Raw genomic sequence first — 25,911 nt, 5'->3', positions numbered from 1 at the left:
AAAGTAACAAACTCATTAAGTTGATTACAACCGTTTTCTTTTTTTCAATGTTCATGTTAGTTATTTTGTCATTTTACACACACAAAAATAAAAGTTTAAACAAAAATTTAAAACGCTAAACATAAAAATATTTAAATTATCAAAAAAATAAAAATAAAAACTATAAAAATGTGAAAAATTGTGAAAAATTATTAAAATTATTGAAAATTCGTTAAATTTACCGTCAATTGATTTAATATAATTTAAAATAAAAATTGAGATAAAAGAATAAGGATAAAGAGTATCATTAACCAGTACTGATAATATATAAACCTATATTGCCTCCTTTCGAAAAAAACTACGATGGACGGCTTGATGCCTAGCTAAGCATTGGATTCTCTTTGTATGTGAATCTCACTTCGTTTCCTTATAATTTGGGATCAATAATATTACCCATTTTACTTTTATCAATTTTTAAAAAGATAATGATGTTACTTTTGTCGATTTAATTCACGTGATTGACATTAAAGATTACATCAAATTTTTATTTTTAATATTTTTAAATTACAATCATATCGTTAATATTTTATCAGATTACAAAAATAACAACTATAATATAAATTGTGAAAATCATGTATTTGTAAATGAAATTAAAATTATATGGGACAATAAAGGGAAAAAAACAAGAGGAATAATTAGGGAATTAAATCAAAATGAAAGGGGGTTCCCAGTTTTTTTTTTGGAATGTACAATTACATGGGCTAGGACTAGTAATTACCAAAAGTCTAGAAATCTGCAATATTGCTCTGTAAAAAGAAGACAAAAACGTACATGGACTTTGTCAAAAAGCTGCCTCCCCACACGTGTGCCCTGTAGCCTTTTTTGATTAGGTTTTGCTTTAAAAAAAATTTTGTATTATGTTTTTAATTATTCTGAAGCCAAAAGCAGATGATGAGGTTAACGAGGATAGGTGGGTCTAATCTACCCTTGGTTTAATCCAAATTGGCATCCTCTTCTTCATTCTTACTGTTGGAAAGTTGATTATGGTGTCTTCTTCCGCCACTCATCTGCACGTTTTTAGTTAAATTCGGATTATAAATTAAGATTCGAATTAAATACAGCAGGGTAATGAGACCATGATCCTACCCGTGTTAAATTATTCACATCTTACTATGAAAAGGAAGGCCTACCCTAGCTACTATCGACTAAGGTGTTAAAATGCATGTCTATTACATGTAGCATCTTTCTTGTATTATGAGCTGATTTTATTAATAACAATTTTATGTGCTCGATGCATTTTTGACCAAAGAAATACGAAAATGGAGACTAATTGTTATACCTGAAATTGGTGACAAAATGATGTAGGAAAATGGAAGCTTCAAGCCTGGCCAAATCAAGTCCAGGGCACAGCCTTTGTCCACCGCCAAATGGAGTAAAGTTATAACTGCTTATTATGTCTTTCTCCTGCACACGGGGATCAGTCCCCATATTACTATTAGTCGAATACTAGAAAAGCAAAACATTAGGGTTAGAACATTAAAAATTATTCGAATTATTCATGAAAATAGATATAACATTAAAAAAATTCAATCAGAATCAGATCATATAAACAAAAAGAAAAGGAGAATAATTATTATAAGGTGTGTCCATTGATTTATCTTACTTGCCATCTCCATGGATTAAACTGGTAAGGCCAATCGTAGTGATTTTCATCGAGATGGACTGATCTAAAATAGGCAAAAAAGCACCATCCTTTTGGGATCAGATACCCTTTTATCTCCATGTCTTTCATGGCCTTTCTCATCACCCCTATTATTATGTTTCCCATCCTTAAAGTCTCTGTGATAACCTGCTTAAAACAAATACAATTAATCTAGATTCATTGTTTATTAAAACCTACGTATAACCTTCATTCATTGCTTTAATTGCTTACACTTTGAGTAAAAGATAATGATAAGTAATCGCTCCAAATCAATGCCTCCCCATTTTGAGCTTTGAGCCTTTTCAACTTCAAGTTCTCCTCCTAAGAAATGTTCATAACAATAACTTAAATTATAATTACTCCATATATGTTAACAATTATAATTAATTACAAAACTAAATTCAATACAAAAGTTATTATTTTCTAGATCTTGGGGTGGATTGTATTAATTCAAGACCTTCTGGTTGGAATCATGTAAGGATTAGTTTAACATTACTTTTAAAAAGTACGACAAAAAAGCATTTTAGAAAAGTGTTTGTATTATTTTATTTAAAATTTAGTTGTTTAAAATTGTTGTAAAAATATATATTTTATAACATAAGTAATCTCTTTAGACATGATATTGGTAGTTAAAAAATAGACATTAATTTTTTCAACAGTATAATATATATATTACATCAATTTAATTTATAATAAAATATAAAAACAAATAAATTTATAATGAACGTACATATTTTATGAAAATATATAAAAATTTAAATAATTTTTCAGTTAAAAATAATAGTAACCGAGTCTTAAGTAAAATCGATTACTTAGAAAGGGCATGTTGCTTTCATAAAGAAACTATATGCCTAGTGTGGACAAAACCCTAATATTAAAGCCTGCCAGTTGTGCCTAGATAGTCAAACAATTAGCTAGTGGCCAAGCAAATCACTATGAAAAAGAAAGTTGAAATTAGTGGGGGGGGGGGGAAATCTTAAAACTTACTGTACCTCTAAGAAAATTACTAGTATGGAATCTTTCTTCAATATTTAAGATAGTAATTTGTTGACGCCAAGTCAATCAAATCAACATTACATGTCCATGTGTCGAAGAAATGGTAAATTGCCATTCGTTCTTTCTCAAAGGAAAAGAAATGATAACGATATCTGTCGTTGATATTAATATAAAATAAAGTTTGGTCTTTGATACCTGTCATGAAAACTTGATTTAATTCGGTTTGTGAAAGTAAAATCACGTGCCATCAATTGTAAAATCACGTACCGTCAATTGATGTAAAGCAGCCGGACAATCCGAGAGGTATTTGATTGCAAGAGTCATTAAAACAGGTACAGAATCTTCGCCGGGGATCATCATATCGATCATGTTACCGGCTATCAGATCATCTGTTAACAGTTCACTGGCGTCCTTGAGCAAAACATCGACTACATCTCGTGGAGCCATTGAACTCGTGCTTGAGTTCCTTCTAGATTGGATGATTTTGTGCACAATCTTAAACATTCTCTTCTTTGCCTGAAATAGACAGAATTTCAACGCCGTTTTGAACTTTTTTTACACACACCAGTCCCCACCATAAGCATTTTTGTATATAATAATGTAACTTGCCTGCAAAGATCGATAAAGTTGAGTTCCAGGTACTTTTACAGGTAAGGACATAAGGCCTGAGATGAATTCTTGGAACTGTTTCTTGAGAACTTCCATTTCTTCACCTGGGTTCAAGCTAATCAATGCCTTGACTAGTACTTGAAAAGCAATCTGGAGACGAGAAAAAAAAGGGTATTTTCATTTTAACTTTTCAAAAGGATCGGCTACATGTAAAAAAGACAATCATTATGAAGCAAATTTCCCATACAATATGATTCATGCAAAATTATTGTGAACCCCACGATCTTAAACTGGGTCGCTTTCACCTTCCGGCAGAAACAAAATATTCAATCTTCAATGATTCCTCTCACGAAAGAAAGAATCCGATATATTAAGAGTGAAATGGAAGTGTTTGTGCGCACGTGTTTTAGTTTTGTCTGTGTCTGCTGCATATGAAATTAAGAAGAAGCCAGATATAGATATAAGAAATATGGGATATTTGTTTTTTGCTGTGTCTGTGTAGGAACTCTTATCAAGAAAAAAATGTTATCCTAAACAACTTTGAAGGGAAACAAATGGCAGAGAACAAACTTCAATGAAAAAAAGGAATATTTTTGCTGAATAATTCACTAAAAGAGAGGAACTAAAAGGCACCAACAGTTTTGGTTTCATCTTGTATGAAAATGGGTTGATCATCTCTCCATTTATCCATCGCTTGCTGGACGTAACTTTGCATGTCTCGAGTGATCTGATGTTTGAGATGTGGAGACTTGAAGAAAGATCCTATGAGACCATGGATTTTCCTTTGTAAGCTCCCATTGATCAGAAGAATGGAGGATTTCCCCATCAACTCGGTCAATGATTTTGGATAGAACGGCACGAAAGCCTTTGCATCACTTTGTAGAACGAACCGACTCACTTCTGCATCGGTCGAAACTATAGTCGGGGTCCCAAATATGTGTGACTTGAACACTTTCCCATACCTACAAAAACAAGAACACAAATCACAAGTGTCTCATCTTCATAATATAAAACTTGAGCAGTATCTTCATAATGAATGAAAACAAAAAACCCTAATCTGTTTACATGCGGCGGCGGCGGTCCATGAAGCTCTCGGGGCGGTCGGAGTAAGCACAAGAAATGAAGTCGATGGTTTCGCCGAGGAAAGGCCAGCCGAGGGTTCCTTGAGGAAGCTGGCATGAGGTTTTGGATATCATACATTTGGTTTTGGCACGGAGAAATATGATGGAAAACACAAGTGTTGTCATATACACAATAATCCACATCAATGAACTCATCATCTCCATGATTGCTGATTCTTTCTTTCTTTTTCTTTTCTCCTTACTTTCCTTCCCACACGCACGCTTGCCCTCTCTCTCTCTCTCTCGCTTCTTAAATACCCTTACTCATAGTGAAAAATTCTCTTTATTCTTTCCTTATGTTTTGATGAAGTATGATATGCAATGCACGCGTTTACATAAAAAAATGCAAAAGAAAGCGAGTGAATGAGAAAGAGTATTGGAACTATGAATCCGAGAAATTAATATTAAAACCAGTGGGACTATGGGAGATGATATGCATGGATATAATTCCATAGGCAAATGTTCTATATTATATTGAGAAATACGGATGGATATAGAAATATTTTTTAGATTGATAATAAAAAATTAAATAAACTATATGTTTAATATCTCAATTATTATTTTTGTTTTGTTGTAGTCATTCAATTTTTTTAAATCATACATAATGTTACATTTTAGTCATCTGTCGTTAAAAAGTTAACATAAATGCTCATATGATACTTTTTTAACAAATTCAACGATGGTGGAACATTATCTTATAGTAACATGTCAACATCACTGAGGTTGATGCACTCATCCTAATCTTTAATAACTTCGTCCGAGTAAGATGTAATAATACATCATGTTTTGATAGAAGCAATAATACACAGCATTTAGATTTGTTGGTTTTAGAGATAATGTTTCCGTGTTTGATGCTTTGTTAAAGCAGTTAAAAACATGATGTTGACAATGAACATAGGGTAAGGTAATAAATTATATGAGTTAAAAAGGTAATATTGACTTCTAAATGCTTAATTATTCCAAGTTTAGGTTTTAATGAAACGTCGACACATCATTACATTTCTCATCATTTAATAAACCAAGGAAAAAATGTGTATATTTATAATTGAAGTACAAAAAGAGAACGCACGGAATTGTGACGTAGGATAGGAATTTACATTATTATATATCACTTCTATTCATACGGTGGATGATAGTTAAGAAGAGGGAACGGTTTTTGCAAGGTGCTCCGAATCTATGCCAAGGTCTTACTGCTTATTCAATTCAATGGATTTATTAGAATATATCAGATTTTATAAATGATATTTTAAATCAGAGCCTTCTGATTCAATTAGAGATACAATTCCATAAATAAATAAATAAACACTTATGCGAAATAAATAAAGTGGAGGGATATTGCCCAAGAAAAAGGAAATTAAAAGAGAAAAGAGGTTAGAGATTCAATAGTATATTCATGAATTAACTTTATTCTTTCTTTCTTTACAAAATGGCGCCCATTTGGGAGAGTTTGGTTGCAATGATGAGTAGCATCACCCGAAATGATTGTGACCCCAAGACATGTCATATTCAACTTTTAATTTTAGCTGTACAATAATGAGTTAATTCTCCATAAAAGTTAATTTAATGTGGGTAGATAAATCTTTGTTATCAGAATTAATAATATCTGATTTTGACAATCAATTAATTAATAAAAGATTATTTATTTGATAAATTGAAATTGGGAGGATGAAGTAGGCACCGAAAGGAGTGGATGATTGAGCGATGAGAGGCGCAGGGCAGGCTGGTGCTTTGATGAGAGGCGCAGGGCAGGCTGGTGCTTTGATGAGAGATAGATTCAATGAGTATTTGTGTTGGTTTTCCTTCTCTGTGTCTCGCCTTTTGTTTTCTTCTTTCTATATATACGCCAAGGCCCTAGGCCTACATCTCTTGTTACTTTCATGCCCTTCGCTTTCTTATTTAATTTTTGTATGGGCATGTGGCAGTGGCTCCTTCCCTTTATTAATTTACTAAAAAGGTATTCTCAAATCTAATAAATAAAACCTTTTTCTCAATCAAAAGAGGGATGGGTGGTCAAAATAGTAGCATCAAACACATTAGCTTCAGCAGGTGCACAATTGTCATTTCACTTTGCAGAAAGGAATAAAATAAAAAAACCATTTTATGTTTGACTGTATAATTTTATTGAGGAGAAAATCTTCATTTGACTGAATATGGCCCCCTATGGCCCTATTTCTTGATTTGCTGCAGTGCTTCATTTTCCTAATTAAACCTATGCGGCTTGCCTTCTGCTCATTGGTTTAAACAACCCAAGTAATTATGATTAAGTATCTTGCTTACTGAATTATTCAGTATAATCATTGCATCAAATTGTTTTCCCAATCATCTTCCCTTTATGGGCTTCTATTTGTTTAATTCTCCCATCTCCTTTAACATCCCCAAACATTATATACTATTTCGAGAATAAATTTGTTAATTTATTTTCTTCTTTAACTGTTTTCTATTTTTATTTTTCTCTCCATTTTTCCATCATTACGAATTAAGAGAATAATAATAATTTGTATATGGTTATGATACTGTCACTACATGGCGCATCTCATCAATAAATGACATGGTATGGTAGGCTGATAACCAGTTTTTTTTTTTTTTGAGAAAATTTCACAACTGGTCACTAGGCTTTTTACTCCATAAATTTTGGGGTAAAGTTCAGAAACCACAATTTACTCCAAATTTAAATTGGTGGTTTATGAATGACTGCTCCTTTTACAAGTATGTTTCATGCATGATTCAGTCCAAGAGTCGCAAAACAATTATATTCTTTGTCTACTTCAGCCTTAACCGCTATTCCAAGTTCAAAGCCTGCTGGTGGATGCCAGCTGATGATCTAAACCTGCAGTCTCAAAACTCAGAAAGTAAGATCCAATTATTCATTGCAGATTCAAGTAAGGTTCCCAAAATAGGGCAATAATGTCATCAACATTTCCCTTGTGTGAAACTTACAGTGAGCCAGCTGCATCTACAATGTACTTCTCAAGGATATGATGCGATTTCTTTCTGTTGTCATCAAACCAATAAATTATAGAAACCAGAAAATTCAAAATGCGGGTAACATATGCTCAATATTTCCACGTTGCCAGAAAATTATAGCAATTTCCACAGTTGTAGCCGAAACAGGAAGTTCAACCAGCATTTCTTGCTCCAATATCTGTTATGTCTGTATCCTTTTTTCTCCTTTGTTCTCAAGAAAAGGTAAGCTTCATCAATCATACATTCCTATCAGACATGTAACAAATCACACATTAAAAAATTTACATTGTCAGATACAACCTAGAAACTCCAACATTCACAAGTTTGACAATTTAAAAAGGAAACTTGTAGTAAAAAGTTGAGTTGGGACCAGGGAATTGGGCAGTGGATGGAAGAAGGAAAGAGCAAGCGTCATAACTTGGGAGGGGTGGACCACAAAACAAATATATGATTCTCTCAGACAATATAATACATGAAACTGTTAATAGAACGAAAGAGCACGATTAAAGAAGCGAAAGATTAATGCAAATTATTACCGAATGACATCAAAAAGCAACAAAGATGTGCTGCTCCTCAAGACCTCAACTAACCAAACAGCATATAGAGAATATATAAAATGTTTATTTCTCATTAACAACAACTACTTCATCTAAATAATTATCATTCATTATTGGTTATTGTCAGAATACCAACACTGAAAAAATCAAAATCAACCATGATTAAAGAACCTAACATGATCGCTAATTATTACAACCCAAAAACAAAAAGCAATCAAGATGTGCAGCTCAACTAAACGACTTATATATAGTTAAAAGAAAAAGTCAATTCGTTGCTTATCAAAGCAGCTAGTTCTATTATCAGAAAAAGCAATCACTAACAATTGTATTATCAAAACACACTACTGAAAAAATATCCCAAAATAATGCATTAAGCCGTCCTTGTTCACTTCATTTAGTTGTAATTTCCGTTACTGATTAGAGACTGCCAAGCTACTTTACTTGAAAGCAATTGCCATATGAACACCATACTAATCAACTACACCAGTAATCTCCCCTTAGTTAACTTATGAACTAACATAGTTTGCACCTTATCACTAAAACATTGATGGTGCATATCAAATCAATCAACATCTTTCAAGCATTCATTATGTTGGTGGGTGAGTACGATAAAGATTGCGAATCATTTCACTTGTCGTCATCATCATAAGCAAGGATGAACATGGAGATAATCACTCCACAATCCTCGGTGCTCGAAATTGTAACTATGCATTTAAGAGAATTCACAGCAAAGTTTTACTAACCTCAAAATGGAACCCCAATTCCAGAAATTTTATTAAAAATATTTTACTCCATCAAATGAACACAATTTGGGTTAGGAATGTACCTAAACTTCATATGCATTACTTGTTTATATCTCTGAATTATTCATGGTTTCAGGATGTGCCAACTCATGAGTTCTACTCCCAAAGAAACAATTTTCCTTTTTGTTACCATAATATCTATTTTAGGTGAAGGTATAAAGAGTATGATTGGTCACTTAAACAAGTAAAAGATAAATTAGTCTCTATCACATGGTCATGCACTAAAGGGTCCATGATTTACAGCACTAACTTTCGATCATGGGATGACTTTACTAGCAGAAGAGCAGAAAATTTGTCTGGTGACTCCAATCAATATACTATTTGGGGAAAACGTTTCATGTGTCAAAAGTTCTTCAACACAACAGAAAACCAGTATCAGAATATGCTGATGTTAACAAAAATGCGTGATTGTTAACATCTACCATAAAAGATGGAATTTCTTTACAGCAGAAAGTCGAGAAAAGTCCATCGGTGAAAAGCAACAAAGACATGTGAAGTGGTAAATTACTTGTTACATGCGGTAAAATATAACCAAAATGCATAAATGCTAAATGAACACCAAAAACATTCTTCCACAGTACACACAGCAGAATAGACAAAACTATGCAACAAATCCCGAGCACTAGGGATTATGACTGTGTTATCTGAGCTGTGTTGTGATATTAACAAGATAGGAAGTCGAAATTGCACACAACCCAAATCATATTCAGTTTACTATAGCTTTGTGGTTTCATCTCCAAAAATCTCCAAAGCTTAGTGACCACGGATGAAAAAAAATTGTTTATCACACACTCATCTTTCACATCAACAACATGAAGCAACTTGAAACACATAAATGTTATTAGAGTGGTAGCATCAATATTTTTATTCAATAAAGCAGTAACCAGCTAATAATGAGTAACTATGACTTAGCAAAATAATCTAGGCATTCCTTTACAAAGAAGTTCTGACAAGATTTTATATTACAGGAGGTGCTTACAAATGCAACACACGTTCATATCTCTTACATGTTTTACCCAACAAAGACACTACAGAAATTTATTGACCCATACGAATGACATGAAAGAGAAATAACTTTAAAAAATTCTTATAGTTTGATTAAAAGTCACTGAAGGCCTTTATTTAAATCCCTTTAAAGAAAGCAGCAACAGATCATTTAAAAAAAGCTTTCCACGAAAGAAATAAATCTACATTTGGTTCATACTTGTTTGTTTTGCCTTTTTCAAAAGAAATAAATAGAAAATAACAGTTTTGAAGACTTGCAATTAAAATTTCTTGGATCATGATTCTACTTTAATCAGAAATACTTATGTTAAAATTTACAAGGATAGAAGATAAACTATTGTGGATCTTCACATTTTAATCAAGTATGATTATATGCCCCATCGTTTGCTTTTGCTTTAGAATAAGTTCGAGGATGCAGAAAAAAAATAGCAAAATCTACTGAAGTAACGAACATATTTTTCTCTGACTTCTCATGTTGCTTAAAATATCCATGTCCAATACCCAAATTAACACCTATTCGAACATGAGTATAAAGATATGATCCTCCAAGGACTCTCCAAATACATGAAAAACTTAGAAAAAATAGAAAATACCTATGTCATACATATACTCCTATTCAACACTTACACCCAAGTCCCGGTAACATACGTAACATCTAATCTAAGTCTTAATGGTATCCTCTAGAATCCTCACAAGAGCACAGCTGCATAACATAACAACATTTATATCATCTAGATTCTGTCTCTTATATGACATCATCCATATCACTGAAGGTACATAGACTGTATTTTACTATCATATGTTGGACCAACACCACAATACATCTTTAAGTTGTGATACTCCACAATACGTCTTCAAGTCTCAATACTCCACAATACATCTTTAAGACTCAATATAGACATCTCAACTTATGTGGTTTCCGTTCATATTTAGCACATGCATACTCTCAAAACCACAATATTTTCTGAACCTAGGTAAGGCCTTCAGACCTGATTATAGTGACAGCTATTAGCAACAAACATTATACTTCCCAATTTACTTGGTACCTAAGCAAAGAACCTTTTGATAATTACGAGTAAGGGTAACACTTAAAGATTATAATTCCCAAGTTATGCCTAAAAGGAGGGAAACTAAATCTTAACACATATGAGAGGTTATTACTCTTTCCCTTCCTGCAATAGGAAAATATCATGATATGCTTAATTTACATATACAATGAAGGAAAACTTCAATCTTAAAGTATAATATCCAATTAATGTCCTAAACATAATTGAAGGTTTCTTGAAGGTCGTAATACAAGCTCTTGCCTTCCTCACATGCAGAGAAACAAAACCTTAACCAATCCTACTTTGCGAGCTCAAAGCCTATGAAAATTGTGGCAGAAAGATAATAAAAAAGCATATGGTACGGTATACACAATACAAAGTACAGCTGCAGAACACACTACACCAAGTCCACACCTAAAAAGAAGTTTTCAAAAAGCAAGGACACCGTCTCACATGCTACACTGCTACAGAAATATAGTTCAATAAAAATAACAAGCTTACTCTGATCCTCAGGCAATGAAACTAACAGATTATCTGCCAAGTTGCCTACAGGTTCCTAGATAAATGTATGTCAAATATCTAAACAGAACAGTTAATTAAGAACAAGGGCATACTTGTAATGCTGAGACATGCCCAAACCAATGATGGAGGAGCAAATCGTAGACCACCTTCAGCAAACTCAACCTAGTGTCAGTTTTCAACACAGGCACTCAGGTGCCATGCAGTGCATTTGTTGCTGGACACTTGAGGCAACAGATGGTCCAAGAGCAAAGGATAAATAAATAATAAAGGTTGAAATAACTGACTATAAATAAAAGTTAAAGAAGTCATAAAAGACCATGCATTCTCCAAAGTTATTTGAAAGAAACAAAGAAGAATGATAATCAGAGGATCTATCATATTTAGATATTTCACAATGACAACGTTTCTTGTAATGCAACCTAATGATAAACTACCCCACCTGCTTTTCTTTTGTGTATGTTTTGCTGATTTTAAATCATCTATTAGTGTCAAGCAGAAGGCTCGCAAAAATACACATACACGAATCTGGATGCTTGAGATTTATCTTCTCTATTTAAATTGCCAATCTTTAGAAAATTTTGCACATCCCTCATTGAAATTTTATCATTGTTGTTGAGCATGAAGAGTAACAATCAAGGGCAATAATTAGCAACCAAGACAATAAAAGAGTTCCATATTCGACAGAGCATGTGTATTTCATTGAATCTCAAACTGAACTATAGTCAACCAATGCCATCTCTCGAAAAATTCTCAAACGTATAAAACTCTTAAATTTAGCCATAAACTTCTTCCTAAAAACATTTACCCATCAAAAGCAGAATCATGTAATACACTCAACTAGCATAAAAATCAAAATTCAAACCAAATGAAAAAAAACAATTAAACTCCCAAGCATTAAACAAATTCAAAATAATGAAATGACCTCAAACAGTAAAGTTGATATCCCAAAGAAGAGAACGAAGAAACTTGTAACGCCTTGCAAACGATTGCTTTAGAAGCTGAGACAGTGACAGACCCATTCTATGAAATGACCAGCTGCACCTGATGATGTTGAAACCTATATCCTTTCCTTTTGTTGCCCTTGAAATTGTTTAAGTTGAGTCGTTGTCTTTTTGCAATAAAAAGGAATCAAATTTCAAACACCCATAAAGGTGCTAAGACAACAGTCGCAAAAGATGATTACTTTATTCTTTGTTCAAAAACTAAAGGGAAAATGTGTACCAAAAAAAAACTAAAGGGAAAAGAAAAAGTGTTTCGAAGTACAAAAGAATCACGGGTTTTGAAATTAGTGCAAGTGTTTCTAACCTCGGCCCTTCGCTTAAACGAGATTTAGAAAACCACACTTGTTCAGTTCTTCGATCGTCCTCTGCTTCCCCGCGTTTCCCTTGATCACTATGCATATGGGCATCAAATTATTTTAGTTTGAAGGGTCCCTAAGTAAATACCCAATTTATATGAACTTATGCAACTAATCTATGCCAGACGATAAGTGTTTGCTCTAGTATGTTGGAGTTTACCGCAGTATAATACGAATACATTAAATTTTGCAGTCCAATCGCTTTACTAGGAAAAATAGATTATTAAATTCAATGTTAGAGAAATCTTTTTTTTCAATTCTAATCTAAATTTTCATTTTGAAGTAAAATGACCATATCAACATCTATCCATTTATGTTTACGTAATACTACTACATATTTGATTTTATAATGAATATTATTTAATAAAAAAGTTTATTTGTAAGCTATTTCATCCACTCGTATGCCCGCATACAATGCATTGCGTATTCAAAATAAATATCAAATATAAAGATCCGAGAAGAGAAAAATTTATATATATTTTTACACTTGCATTCTCGTATTTTGAATATGTGAACACAAAATTTTAAAGAAAACAAGAAATTGCGGCAAGGTCACATGATCAAAGTAACATAAGCTTTGAAATGAGGAGGAAAAATGCAGCTTTTTTTTTCTTCTCATTCATGAGTTGAGTTCATTGCTTAATGGGTTGAATTGGACTTCATCAGAGAGTACATAAAATGTCAATTTACAAGTTCTCCATCTACTTGTCCTTCCTGTTCGTAGTGACGGTTCTCCATCTACTTGTCCTTCCTGTTGGTAGTGACAGTCCAACAATGTATGTCTACACTAACACTACACCATACTCGCACTATTTATGATTTTACTCCTCAGGGAAATGGGGATATTTCTGTTAATCAGCTCCATGGGCGCCCGCCACTATATCCCTTACCTCGATCTCTAAAACCACCATGACCTGATTCATCAAATACGTGATAAAACAATTATGCAAAATGTAACAACTAATCTCTTGAAGGGCAGAAACAGTGTAACCATCGTGTAGCACATCCAATGATGATGTCCCTAGAATTTTCTATAGCCCCTTCTTGAATCAAGTACCTAAATGTGCAAAAGCTATCCAAATGAACTCGAACTTCATTCCATTGAGTTTTCTGTTTACGGTATTGTGTCGATGTATATGCATTTTCCAACGAACTACAGTAAACTAACCTGACAGTGGAGGAGGTGCACCACATCCCATTGCCGCCAATTCAGGACTGACCTTCTGTCCAGCTTCCTCAAGTATGGCAATAAGTTCTTTGGCAAATCTGGCGTTTGCAGCTGTAAAGAAAGTACAGGCGGTTCCTTTTGCCCCTGCCCTCCCTGTTCGACCAATACGATGGACATAATCCTCGAGGGATCCCGGGAAGTCATAATTGATTACATATTTCACATCTTTCACATCTGCCAACAACCAAATCATCTAAGAAGTAATCCAGATACTGAGGCCAACATGGTTGACAATCCCCTTTCTGGATGGGTAGAAAGAATGTACACCCGGTTACCATTCAAAACATCTAACTGATGCTCTGCACCATTAGGGTAGTCAGATTACTCCAAACTACCATGCCACACTGTATATTTGCAGAAGGAACCAAAACCACTAGTACTAGCCAGAAAAATTGGAATAAGGAGTAGCATACAGCCATGCAAAAATATTAATGTCGGACACCAACATAGGAACCTAAGGAAATCCACAAGTTATCATCATGATCATTAATTAGTTGAGAAGACAGGCCCCGGATCATGAAAGCTATATGTGTATGCTTTGCAAATCAAGGATAGAGCATATGAATACATACATTCATTATAAGACGAATAAATGGATGCATATTCGACCAAATCTATCTTTGCTTAAACAGTAATGAACAAAAATGTTTAACCAAAATAATAATTATGAGCATTAATGACTAAAGTAATGCCTTATTAACATAAAAAAAGAAGGCACAGATTTGGTAATAAGACCTCTGAGTAATAGTTAAGCACCAATAATTAGGAAAAACAATTTTAATAGGTGGTGTTTCAGACAACTAAATAAAAAATCATTCTTCTGGCAGCAAATGAAGTGCAAGGTTCAAGCGATTTTTCTTTTAAAAATATATTCAATAAATATAAATACACAGAGGAAAAGAAAATTCAAATGAGCCTGCCATGTAATACATATTTTGAAAAAAAATCAGGAATGAAACAGCAATCAAATGTCTAACAATATGAAGATGGGAATAAGGAACACTAACAAAAAAAGTTTCTGGTAAATTGGATACATAACTAAAAATATGTGAAAACTTAAGAGAAAATGATGATAACAACAGTAACCCGGGAAAATCTCATAAAGAAGACACATTAGGCACAAATTCTAATCCATTGCAAAGAAAAATGCAGTGTACTTGTGAAAGAACAAAGCAACAAAACAGAGAATAAAGGAATATGTGTACCTAAACCACGAGCAGCATCATCTGTTGCATTCATTATAGGGCTCTTGCCAGATTTAAACTCTGAAAGGACCCAATCCCTTTCTGCCTGACTTTTATCTCCATGAATTGAGAGAGCAGGCCAACCATCCATGCGAAGTTGCCTAGTAATTTGGTCACAACCTTTCTCGGTATCCATGAAAATCAAAATTCTGCCGCCATCCATGATATCCTCGAGCAAATTTACCAATCTGGAACATCAAGTACATCAAGACAGATCAATAAAAGCCTCAATATATCTCAATACTATATGCTAGTGGCAAAAAAATTAAAATATATAAGAACAAAGTAAACTGCTTTCTACTTGTTATATTTCTGACTCTCTGAAACAATGTTAACATGTTGGCGAATTGCATGGTTAGCTTTTAAATCTGCCGATCCGATTATCACCTGCACAATGACCAACGGAACAATAAATTAAGTAGATAATAGAAAATAAGAAACAACAAAGAGAATAGAGAAGACCCCAGAATATACTTATACCATGTATCAGATTACTACATCTGGAAACCATGAATTATATTATGAAAGACTCAAAATTCTCAAGTTACAAACTAGAGAAAGTGAAAGTGAAAGTGATGATTCATGGAAATCAAATAAGCATTAAATAGAAGTCAAATTTCAAAACAAATAGCCATAGACAACATCTCACAGGAGAAGCCAAATAGAAAATAATACAAAAATTATGCGGCACCTTACTTTGTATGGGTTGTAAAGAAACTGCCTAGCCAACTGTTCAACCTCCTTTGGCCATGCCGCACTCCAGTACAAAGTTTGACGGTCAGGGCGGATCTGCAAAAAGGACATAAGTAACAATCAGAGAAAGAGGGGGTGATGTGGTGGGTGAGACTGCCAATTCATTTCATTGCTTGTACAAGTATTACAGATTATACAAAAGCAGATACTCTTAGCTAATTCCAGAGTAAGTCAGACACTAACACTTTCTTCCTCTCACTTTTCTCTATTAAATTATTTTTCTTCTAGTGGATGCAATGATTCATTGTACTGACGAATGGAAAAAGTATAAATCTATCAAAACTCTAAAAGCTTAGCTTAGAATTCTGAAATTAACCTCATATTATCCTAAAAGTTAGCTCTCAGCCTCTCACGTATCTCTTGGATTAAAACTAGCAAAATCTGAATATCATTTTTATTAAGTGCAATACTTGAGTAGCATAAAAAGGTCAATAAAGAAGAATAGATAAGAGAGTCGAGAAGAGAAAGCTATTATGCCCACAATACTGTTCCTATTCATAAAATGATAATTCATAGAATACTTTTCAGTAAATGTGTTAAGAAATTATAATTGTCAAGGGCATGGGAGAAAAAGACAATAAAATGAAATAGAAGGTGAGAAAATATACCTGAGAAACAATTTTTCGTATCTGAGGCTCAAACCCCATATCCAACATCCGATCCGCCTCATCCAAGACTAAATAAGTAACTCTTCGCAAATTTGTGTGATTTGATTCCAACATATCTATTAACCTCCCTGGTGTAGCAATAACGATCTCAACACCTGATACAACAAAAAATATCAACACTTTCAGTACCAAGTCTAAGTAATTACAAAACAAAGATAACTGATTGTTTAAACTACAAATAAACATGTATGGAAAGCATATTAATCTGAAAAACCATGTATAAGAGATTACAAGCAATCCAGGAACAAGAAAATGCAGAGGAACAGTCAACCCAAGCATATTACCACATACCTTTATGGAGATCACGGACCTGTGGTCCCTTTGGTACCCCACCATATATGCATGTATTCTTGATCCTTGATGATGCACCAAACGTAGCAGCCTCTTGTTGCATTTGAACTGCAAGTTCACGTGTTGGAGCTAAAACTAATACAATAGGGCCATCTCCCGGAGCTGAAAATATAAACAAAAAAAACCAAGAGTTACTCCCTCGCAGCATGTAGAGAAAAGTAAATCATAATTACAAATTTAAGTTTTTAACTAAAATTGGCCGTGCGTTGACATGGACAATTGCAGGCAATAAATAGGCAAGTCTTCCCTGATACAGTTTCAGCAATACCAATGAGATCACGACCCTTCAAAGCCATTGGCCAGCCTTGAGCTTGTATGGCTGTTGGTTCAACAAATCCAGCTTTTGTGATTTCTTGCAGTACATAGACTGCAGTTGAGAAAATAACATTAATTAATAAAGCAGAAAAAAATTATGAAGAGATAAGAGATACCCAAATCTTTTTATGAACGCACTCTTCAGAGTGGTTAACAGATAATGATATAACAGCAGAAATATTATCAAATATATAACAGTTTTACAACTGGATAGAAAGTTCAATTGTACTTTGAGAAATTATACAACTTTTATTGCAACAATGTGAAAAACATCAAAAACCTATCAATTAAATCTCAGAGTCCAGAGCAATGACCAAATAACAGCCTCTACCATCTAGTATGCACAAAATAAGGATCACACCCTTAAAACAATAAGTCATAAAACAAACAAGCCCTGCAGATTCACTTTCTGCAGACAGACAAAAAAAGACCCAGAAAAAAGACAAACAAAAAGAAAAAGGAGAATCGGATACTTAATGATAAAAATAAGCTGGATTTTTAAAATAACCAACAAAATTACCTGGAAACCCCACGTCACAAAAACTACTCACAGGCTTTGGAACATCATGACCCTTTTTTTTAATAAATGGAACATCATGACCTTCAACTGTAATTTCCCTTCGCTGCCGATACTCCTCGACCTCCACATCTGGCATTGCCACCACCGATGGTGACTCAATATAGAAATACTTCTTAAAAGGGGTCAACCCATCCAAATCAAACTTCTTAGGCGGTTCAGCACCATCATAATCCCTTCTGCTCGATGAGGACCGCACCGGACCCGTATGCTGAAGTGCCACCAAACCCCGTGTCGCTATATCAAAAGATTAAATTTAAACAACAGAAAAAGTACTAAAATTAGACGGGAGAATCTAAACTCCATAGTGCTACAAACTTATATAGAAGATGCTGCCAACGGCCAAGTGTCCATTGTGTTAAAATTACTGAAAGGACATAATATTTGAACTAAATTCAAGCATTTTAGAGTAATGGGTAGCTAAAACAACACAGAATTCATTGAAATATTTATCATAGACAAATTTAACAAAACTTGATCAATTTTCAGTTTTAATCCAGGCTCAAATTAGAAAACGCAAACCCCATGTAACTACAATAAACAAATAAATCTAAAAATCAACACGAAATGGTCGTTTTTAATTTACTATATTTTAACAAAGAAGGGTATTGAAATTAAAGGTGAAAAAAATCCAATAAAAACATAAATGAATTTAAACATAGATAAAAAAAGATAAATAATTTAAAATTATTTGGATAATGGAGAAATTTGAGTGGTTGCCTTCTACGGACTCGATAACTCTGTTTTGAAAATTGGATTGGACTGACCGGTTCAATCGGTTTAACCGGGAACCGTTGTTTAGTCTGGTTTAATTTAAACCGGTTGAACCGCTATTAGTGAACCGGTCAGAATCGCTGAACCGTTCGAACCGGACCGACTGAAAATCGGAAAAAACCGGGATTTTTGTTTTTTGTTTTTAAAAATTAAACCAAACAACGTCGTTTGTTAAACGAGCCAAGTCGAACTCGAGTATTGCTGAGCTCGACTCGAACTTGAAAAATTTTAAAAGTAAGCTCAACTCAACTCAAACTCACAAACTAAAAATTATCAAGTTCAACTCAAACTCGAAATATAATATTGAAACTTGAACTCAAAAAGGCTTGAACTCAAAAAAAAATTAGAAGTTCGATTGAAGCCTAAAATTTGAGCTTGATTGAAGTGAAAGAATAGTTATATAATTATAGTTATATAATTTTGTTATAATTTTTTTAACCCCAAATTTATTTTTTAATTATAGTTATATAATTATATTTATTATTTAATAATTTATATGTTTTACCTTAAATATTATGTTGTAGTTAATTTGAATCATTTTGTTTCACTTGATTTTATGGTTTTTAACTTATATATGTTATGACTTGCTTTGAATATGACTTGTGATATAAAAAATTATTTTTATTAAATATTTTTGGTATTTTTATTTAATTTTTTAAATAATTATGACGTCGTCCGGTTCTTCCGACCGGTCGGACCGATTCGACCAGTTAAACCAGTAAACCGGTAGCATGACCGGTTCGCTAACCGGTCCGGTTCTGAAAACCATGCTCGATAAGAGGTGGGATCAACCGATCGACTATCGTATCGGCTCATTATCTGTGCTGCTATCGATGAGATTATCAACAATTAGTAAATATCTGTGCAACCAGACAATAATTGGCAGTCGTCTTGTTATGATGGAAGGAAAAATAGGGTTCAGGAGAGGAAAATTAGGAATGAAAAGAAAGGAATTACTAATTAGGGATTGAGAAAGGATTGGGGATTGAGAGTTTGAGACTGGAGAAGGAAACTCGGGTGAGTTAACCGGGTCAGTAAATCAAACACATCTGCTGAACGGGCCAGACTCAAAATCCGACCAGAAACCCACGAGCGAAGAGATCTCCTTCGAGTAGCAGACTGGACTGAAGATGTAATGACCCAAGAGAATAGGAGAAGAAGAGAATCGGAGAAGAAGAGAATCGAAGAAATAGAGATTAAGAGAATAAGATTTAGAGAAGAAATAGAGATTGAAGAAGAGAACAGTTTCATTCAAATTTCAGATAATTTCTTCTTGGTTCAGTACACGTTTTATTTGTTAACATTACCAATTCTAACCAATTTACCGGCTGATAGTACAACTGTCTAACAAAAATGTTTTTCCTGCATGTGCTCCTGGCATGATTCTTTCCCATGATTTGGTCCATAGGTAAGTGACTAAGCCCTTCTAATTTTGTATTCCCCATTATCCTAATTTTCTCAATTGAAATCCCTAACCCTACTTTCAATTCCCCTAATTCTCCCCCGCCTTCTCTGACTGTTTCTATATCTCTACTACTCATGACAATACCCCCTCCATGAAAAGATCATTGTCCCCAAGGATAAAAAACTAGGAATTGTGCTTTAGGCGCAATATAGTTTACCCTAGTGACGTTTTCCAGCCTTAAGTTCGTCCATTGCACGTGATTGTGCTTCTTCTCCATATGTTTGTCGAGCGCCATAGTCGGGTGGACCTTCAACTTTCCTTCATGTCCAAACTGGGAAGGATCCAATGATGTAACGCTTTGATCTCCAATTTTTTTCTTCAACAAACTATTATGAGTTACTGGTTGCACCCTCGAGGACTCGGGTAATAATTTATACACTATTAACCCCATGCATTGTAAAATGATGTAGGGACCATAGAACCTTGCTGCCAGCTTTTATCCCTTTCGAAGAGCAAGTGAGGTTTGATGGTAAGACTGGAACTTCAGGTAAATTCTGTCCCCGACCTTTAGATCTCTGTCTGTCCATTTTGTATTCGCATAAAGCTTCATCATTCCTTGAGTCTTTTGAAGTTGTTGTTTTAGTACCTGATTCTTGCTTTCTCTAGTGTCTAGCATTTTCTGTACTGATTGAACAATAGACTGTCTAACATTTTCCTTACTCACGATTGCAGCAATCAACACTGTTATTTTAAATTCCCATAATATTTTCATGTTATTGGTAGCCACTTCCGAGCTGCAACCTTCATATGTGCAACTAGTTAGAATTGTACCAAGGAATCTAATCGCAATATGCTTTTTAACTTCTACTTGATCTTTGCTGCCTTTAGTGTTTGCTTCTCCTCCTTTTATGACATTCCCCCTTTCTTCAGATGATCCTTGTCCCCAAGGATCAAACACTTTATGCTTTACAAATATTTGCATCGCATTTTGTTTCCTAAGAAGGTCTAATACGAAATATATAGTCATTTTGGCACAAGATGCCACATTTCCAGTAACACCACTAGGAATTTGAATAACTTTGATCCCACACTTTGTATCAACATTGTTGTTATCATATTCAATGGAATTAATTGTCACAAAATTCTTCTTTTGTGATTCTATTGATTCATGGAACAAATGTTTGACATCAAAAGGACATTGCTCAATCTTTGTAGGGACCTTATGCCTATGTCCGAAAACATAAATTGCATCTGATGTTGGACTGTTAGCAGCAGGTTTATCAACTTCAACATTCCCAAACAATTCTTCAAAATCCCAAACTCTTGAACTTGTGAAAAAGATACTATTCCAAGATAAATTCTTGTGAAGATCATACTTAGGCTCAAAGCCATCAATCTTTGCTCCTTTTTCATGTTGCTTTAGTTCTTCTTTCGAAGCTGTAATTAACCTTAAGACATAAACACTAAATTTCTATGGTGCTAAAAGATAGGTGATCATGTTCTTACCAATCTTCAGTATAGTGGCACTAGAGATTCTTAGCTTACCACCTTCATCCGCATTAAATGTACCCATCAAAGTGAGATGAAGAGAATCAAAAATTACATCGTTAGGAAAGCCACTCCAAATGGTTACAGATAATATACTCGGATTCCCATTAACTAATTCCAAAGGAGGCCTCAGATTTCCAGAATAAGTAATTAAAGATGATACATCAAGTAGACCAGTAACAAAGACTCTCCCACTGTAATGAACAACAATCATTCTTTCAGATATCAAATCCATCTCGTCAGTTCTAATATGAAATTCTAGGCAAAACAAGCTTTCATACAAAAACAGAATTACCGTTGTATGAAGACTTTGATAGCCAATAACCTTTGATGTTGCTATGTAATCTTTCATAGCTCGAGGAATAGGAGTCCAGTTGCTATAGATTAATATAATAACATAGTAGCAAATCTGTTGTGGACTACAAAAAAGTAGGTCGATGCTGTCCATATCATAAACATTGAGATTGATCCATATACTCAACCTCAATAGAGTAGAAAACGTAAGGTGCAACCTTTGATTCACACTCCAATTCTTAGCTAAATAAATTATACTCTTTCCCATTAACAAAAGCCGAAACACAAAAGGATCAAAAGTTTCAACATGTTCATTGATATCCCTAAATATCTTAGAACAAATTTCTCTAAATGCGGATGGAACTAGATAGTTGAAATTATTTGAGTTACCCACAGAAAAATCAACTATGAAAGGCGTAAAAGTAGCAATTCGAACTGATGTAGGCAAAACTGGCTTCTCAAACCGTGGAACAACTCTTAATGGTTTCCCATGGCATTCACGCTGCAAGAACTCAAGAACATCAGAAGAGGCAGTTGCAATTGAAATGTCGTATACTCCAAAGTTGTTTGCCGGAAACTCTGCCATGATACTGATTGTATCCAAAACAACACCATTTTCTTCTGTTACAGGAAGATCAAAACCAAACAACGGTCGTTTTCCACTTGGTTAAGATATTATCCATTCCATCTTTTGTTCTTCAGACCACTCACGGTTGGAACCAATTTCCAAGTGTTGGGTATTAGTGATGGATGGCATTTTATCAAACACTTGACACCCATCATTTGTGCCTTCGATTGCCACAAGTAACGACTCCGTTTCAGGGCTGTTTTGGTCTTGCTCCATCGTCTTTCATGTCAATACTCTTAGGATCTGTTCGAAAAAAACCCTTATTCTTTGCAATCCTTGTCTCCATGTACTGCTAATCTTGCTTTACCAGCTTTGATAAGTCGTCAATCTGGTTTTGAATTGCAGAAATAGCAGAGGATTCAGCCATTGCTTTGCCAGGAGTTGTGGCTCTGATTACCAATTTGTTATGAACCAAGAGAATCGGAGAAGAAGAGAATCGAAGAAATAGAAATAGAGATTAAGAGAAGAAGATTTAGGTTGAAGAAGAGAACAGTTTCATTCAAATTTCAGATAATTTCCTCTTGGTTCAATACACGTTTTATTTGTTAACATTGTACCAATTCTAACCAATTTACCAGCTGGCAGCTGCAGGTGCTGCTGGCATGATTCTTTCCCATGATTTGGTCCATTAGGTAAGTGACTAAGCCCTTCTAATTTTGTATTCCCCATTATCCTAATTTTCTCAATTGAAATCCTTAACCTTACTTTCAATTCCCCCAATTCTCCCCCTCCTTCTCCGACTGTTTTTATATCTCTACTACTCATGACATAAGAAGCACACATGCATTGCCTAGACCAAGAAGAGAGTTTATTAATGTTCAACCACTGCGTCGGGAATGAAAACCAAAGCTAATAATCATGCCTAATATAATTTCGTGAACTTTTTAACCCGAACTTAATAGGAGTAATACCTTTTGTTCTTTTGAAATTGTGCAGTAAACGAATTAGATTAATTAATTTTAATGCTGTCACAAATGGGCCCATATAATGAAAAGCCCACTAAACATGAACTTTTAGACCCACACACCGTCACTTTAGTCCAACTCAAATAGCAAAAAAGAGCCATTGCTTAAATGGATTGAAAACTTTGTTTAGGACGGCGATGATAAGTTCAGCTGTTAGTCCAAGCTGAAAAAACGAGGGCCTCAAATGTTTCAGAAATTCACGACAGCAAATAAAAGCATTTTTGATATTCCATTTGCATTTGCATAGCTGCATTTCACAGATCGAATTTAAATCATAATTTTAATTTTATTTATTTATATAATTGTGTGAGAATCAGATTTTTTTTATTCATTTACTTTATCTTTACTTAATTTATAGGATTTCTAACGGAATTTCCTAACCTAATTGCAACCATGTTCATAATTTTTCTCACTCCAAATATTAATCCTAATTTTACTTTTTTTTTTTTGAAAAAGGATTTGTATTCGATAAAGGGAGAATACAAGAACAAGACAACATCGAAGGTCTCGTTAAAAACCTCCCCTAAGTGCACAAAGAGTTGCCATGGAAGAAAACCAAAACCGAAAAAAAAGAAACAATATCACAGATTAGACGAATCAACCACACAATAAGGAAAAATGAACTATATCTACAGCACTGCTAGTAACCAGAAACTGCAGCAATATTCCAGCACCGAAACAGCAAATGTCCACCCAACAACAAAGATGTGTAACCACCAACTAAGGAAGCAAGACCCTACCACCAACTAGCATATGAAACAACTTCAAACATGAGCAGTGAAAAAAGAAAGCCTCCAGAGATATGTAACCACCCATAAAAATAGAGATTGGATATGCACAGCAACACATCCCTAGAAACCAGTTACGAAAAAATGATCAACAAAAACACTAATGCCTAACAATCCCAAAAGCCATACTTGGATCCCTAATAAAATCCACGATAGGAATGTAGCACTCGGGCCATTTCCACTTGCATCAGCAACCCAACCTCCAAATCGCAGCATCAAAACAACTATCAATACAAAAACTCCTATTGTTAAACATAACCTCATTTCTATGGAGCCATATAGACCACAAGAATGCAAACAAGGCCAAATTCATATCTTTTTGGACGATTTACAGATCGAGAAATCATTCCAGCAAACAAAGAGTGAACGCACATCGCCAGGGGAAATGAAAACGAAATTCCAAAACGTACACCAGCGACACCATAAGATCCAAACAGTGCTGCAGTGACAAAAAAGATGATTTATAGATTCTTGTTCCTTATTGCACAACACACATAAGGAAGATACCATGGAGGATACTCCTCTTTTCTCAAGTTTGAATAAGAATGGCAGTCTATAGAGGACTGCTCTCCAAGCGAAAAACTCTACTTTTGGAGGGGCAACATATGATTTCTGAAACTGAAAGTTTGGTTCAATCTGCAGTCGGTGCTCTTTAGATACGTAGGGAACAAGAACTAATAATATTAGTGGAGGTTGAGCATATGCCCTCCAACCACTTCACTCCTTTATTAATTATTAATTTGGTTAACATGGGATTGCATTTTTTTCCTTTTCTTTTTAATTATCCAAAACGCGTCTCAAGATACTGAGTTATTACGCTGATTTCGATCCATGTATTATAATTTATTGTATATAAAATAGAAAAATACCTTGTGGTTCATGAAATTTTCGTTTGTTTATTCGTCAAATCACTTTTACGTTTGAACTTTGAAATTTTAAAATTAAAATAATATTTAAACTTAAAATAGTAAAAATGTTTACGTGACTCACACGTTGTGATAAAATTTTCTTTTATAAGAACACATGATAAAATTTAATTTGAAATGTATTTTGAATTAAAAATTCACACATAATATGACTATATTTATTTTTATTGTTAAATCAGGATATCTTTAATTGTTTAAAAAAGCAATATGACATATACGCTTTTCTCCTAAAAAAATAACTTGAGTTAATAAATATAAAATTTTCTATCAGTAATATGATGCTTGAAATGCTCTTCGTAAATATGAATGAAAACTTAATTACTTTCCCATGCAATTTTTGAACGGTCTTTCGTTTATGAATGAGGCTTTAAGTGGGCTGGAGTGCTTTGTAAGAAATGAACGTTAGAAACTAAGATTAAATAAATATCAGTACTTTGGTTAGTTATTTCCCACTACTGCAAGCAATTGGCAACTACAATAATTACGCATACAATCTAGGGTTTTGCTTATCTATTAGTATTCAGTGGTCTTCCAAATTGAATGGGTCGCTTATTGCACAAATCTTAACCAGGCTTTGATCACACCACATTATTCACATTGGAGTATTATAGTTTATGCAAGTTGGGTTGGAGTCGGGATCGGGTCGAAGGGGCGACCGCCTCCTAAAAGTTTCAAAATTTTATATATTTCACATTTTTTATATTTTTTATTTAATATAAGATTTGCTTTACTTATAAACCAAATTTCAATTTTTTTTAAAGTTTATACTGGATTCTAATATTGAAG

The 25,911-nt window shown here is 34.0% G+C and overlaps 1 protein-coding gene, 1 long non-coding RNA gene and 1 pseudogene across 3 annotated transcripts; all 3 read right to left on the bottom strand.

Moving 5' to 3' along the window:
• Positions 1-963: 963 nt before the first annotated feature.
• LOC120133286 (3-epi-6-deoxocathasterone 23-monooxygenase CYP90D1-like) lies at positions 964-4,591 on the bottom strand. Its single transcript, XM_039149893.1, has 8 exons — positions 4,352-4,591; positions 3,924-4,248; positions 3,287-3,436; positions 2,945-3,193; positions 1,913-2,002; positions 1,643-1,828; positions 1,319-1,443; positions 964-1,046 (listed from the first exon to the last, which is right to left on the bottom strand). Exons 1-8 carry the CDS (start codon positions 4,570-4,572, stop codon positions 1,043-1,045), a joined length of 1,350 nt encoding a protein of 449 aa, XP_039005824.1. The 5' UTR covers positions 4,573-4,591; the 3' UTR covers positions 964-1,042.
• Positions 4,592-7,094: 2,503 nt separating this feature from the next.
• On the bottom strand, positions 7,095-12,537 carry LOC120133291. Of its 2 annotated transcripts, XR_005517079.1 has the most exons (3): positions 12,227-12,537; positions 7,345-7,598; positions 7,095-7,234 (listed from the first exon to the last, which is right to left on the bottom strand). It is a non-coding gene; the product is annotated as an uncharacterized LOC120133291 (long non-coding RNA). The 2 variants fall into 2 exon arrangements; XR_005517080.1 differs by lacking the exon at positions 7,095-7,234 and having other exon boundaries at positions 7,254-7,598; positions 12,227-12,534.
• Positions 12,538-13,370: 833 nt separating this feature from the next.
• On the bottom strand, positions 13,371-18,261 carry LOC120133293 (annotated as a pseudogene).
• Between the last annotated feature and the right edge of the window lie 7,650 nt (positions 18,262-25,911).

Source organism: Hibiscus syriacus, unplaced genomic scaffold, assembly GCF_006381635.1.
Source record: "Hibiscus syriacus cultivar Baekdansim isolate YM2019G1 unplaced genomic scaffold, ASM638163v2 tig00110578_pilon, whole genome shotgun sequence".
Classification (NCBI taxonomy): domain Eukaryota; kingdom Viridiplantae; phylum Streptophyta; class Magnoliopsida; order Malvales; family Malvaceae; genus Hibiscus; species Hibiscus syriacus.
The sequence above is the reverse complement of the archived record's forward strand: the minus strand, read 5'-3'. Positions and strand labels throughout refer to the sequence as shown.

What these genes read in the sequence shown, in the direction of transcription:
- LOC120133286 (XM_039149893.1), bottom strand. Translation starts at nt 4,572, where the DNA reads ATGGAGATGATGAGTTCATTGATGTGGATTATTGTGTATATGACAACA. An exon ending in ATGGACCGCCGCCGCCGCAT is followed by an intron (nt 4,249 to 4,351) that starts GTAAACAGATTA and finishes TTGTTTTTGTAG; the next exon opens with GTATGGGAAAGTGTTCAAGT. An exon ending in TTAATCCATGGAGATGGCAA is followed by an intron (nt 1,444 to 1,642) that starts GTAAGATAAATC and finishes CCCCGTGTGCAG; the next exon opens with GAGAAAGACATAATAAGCAG.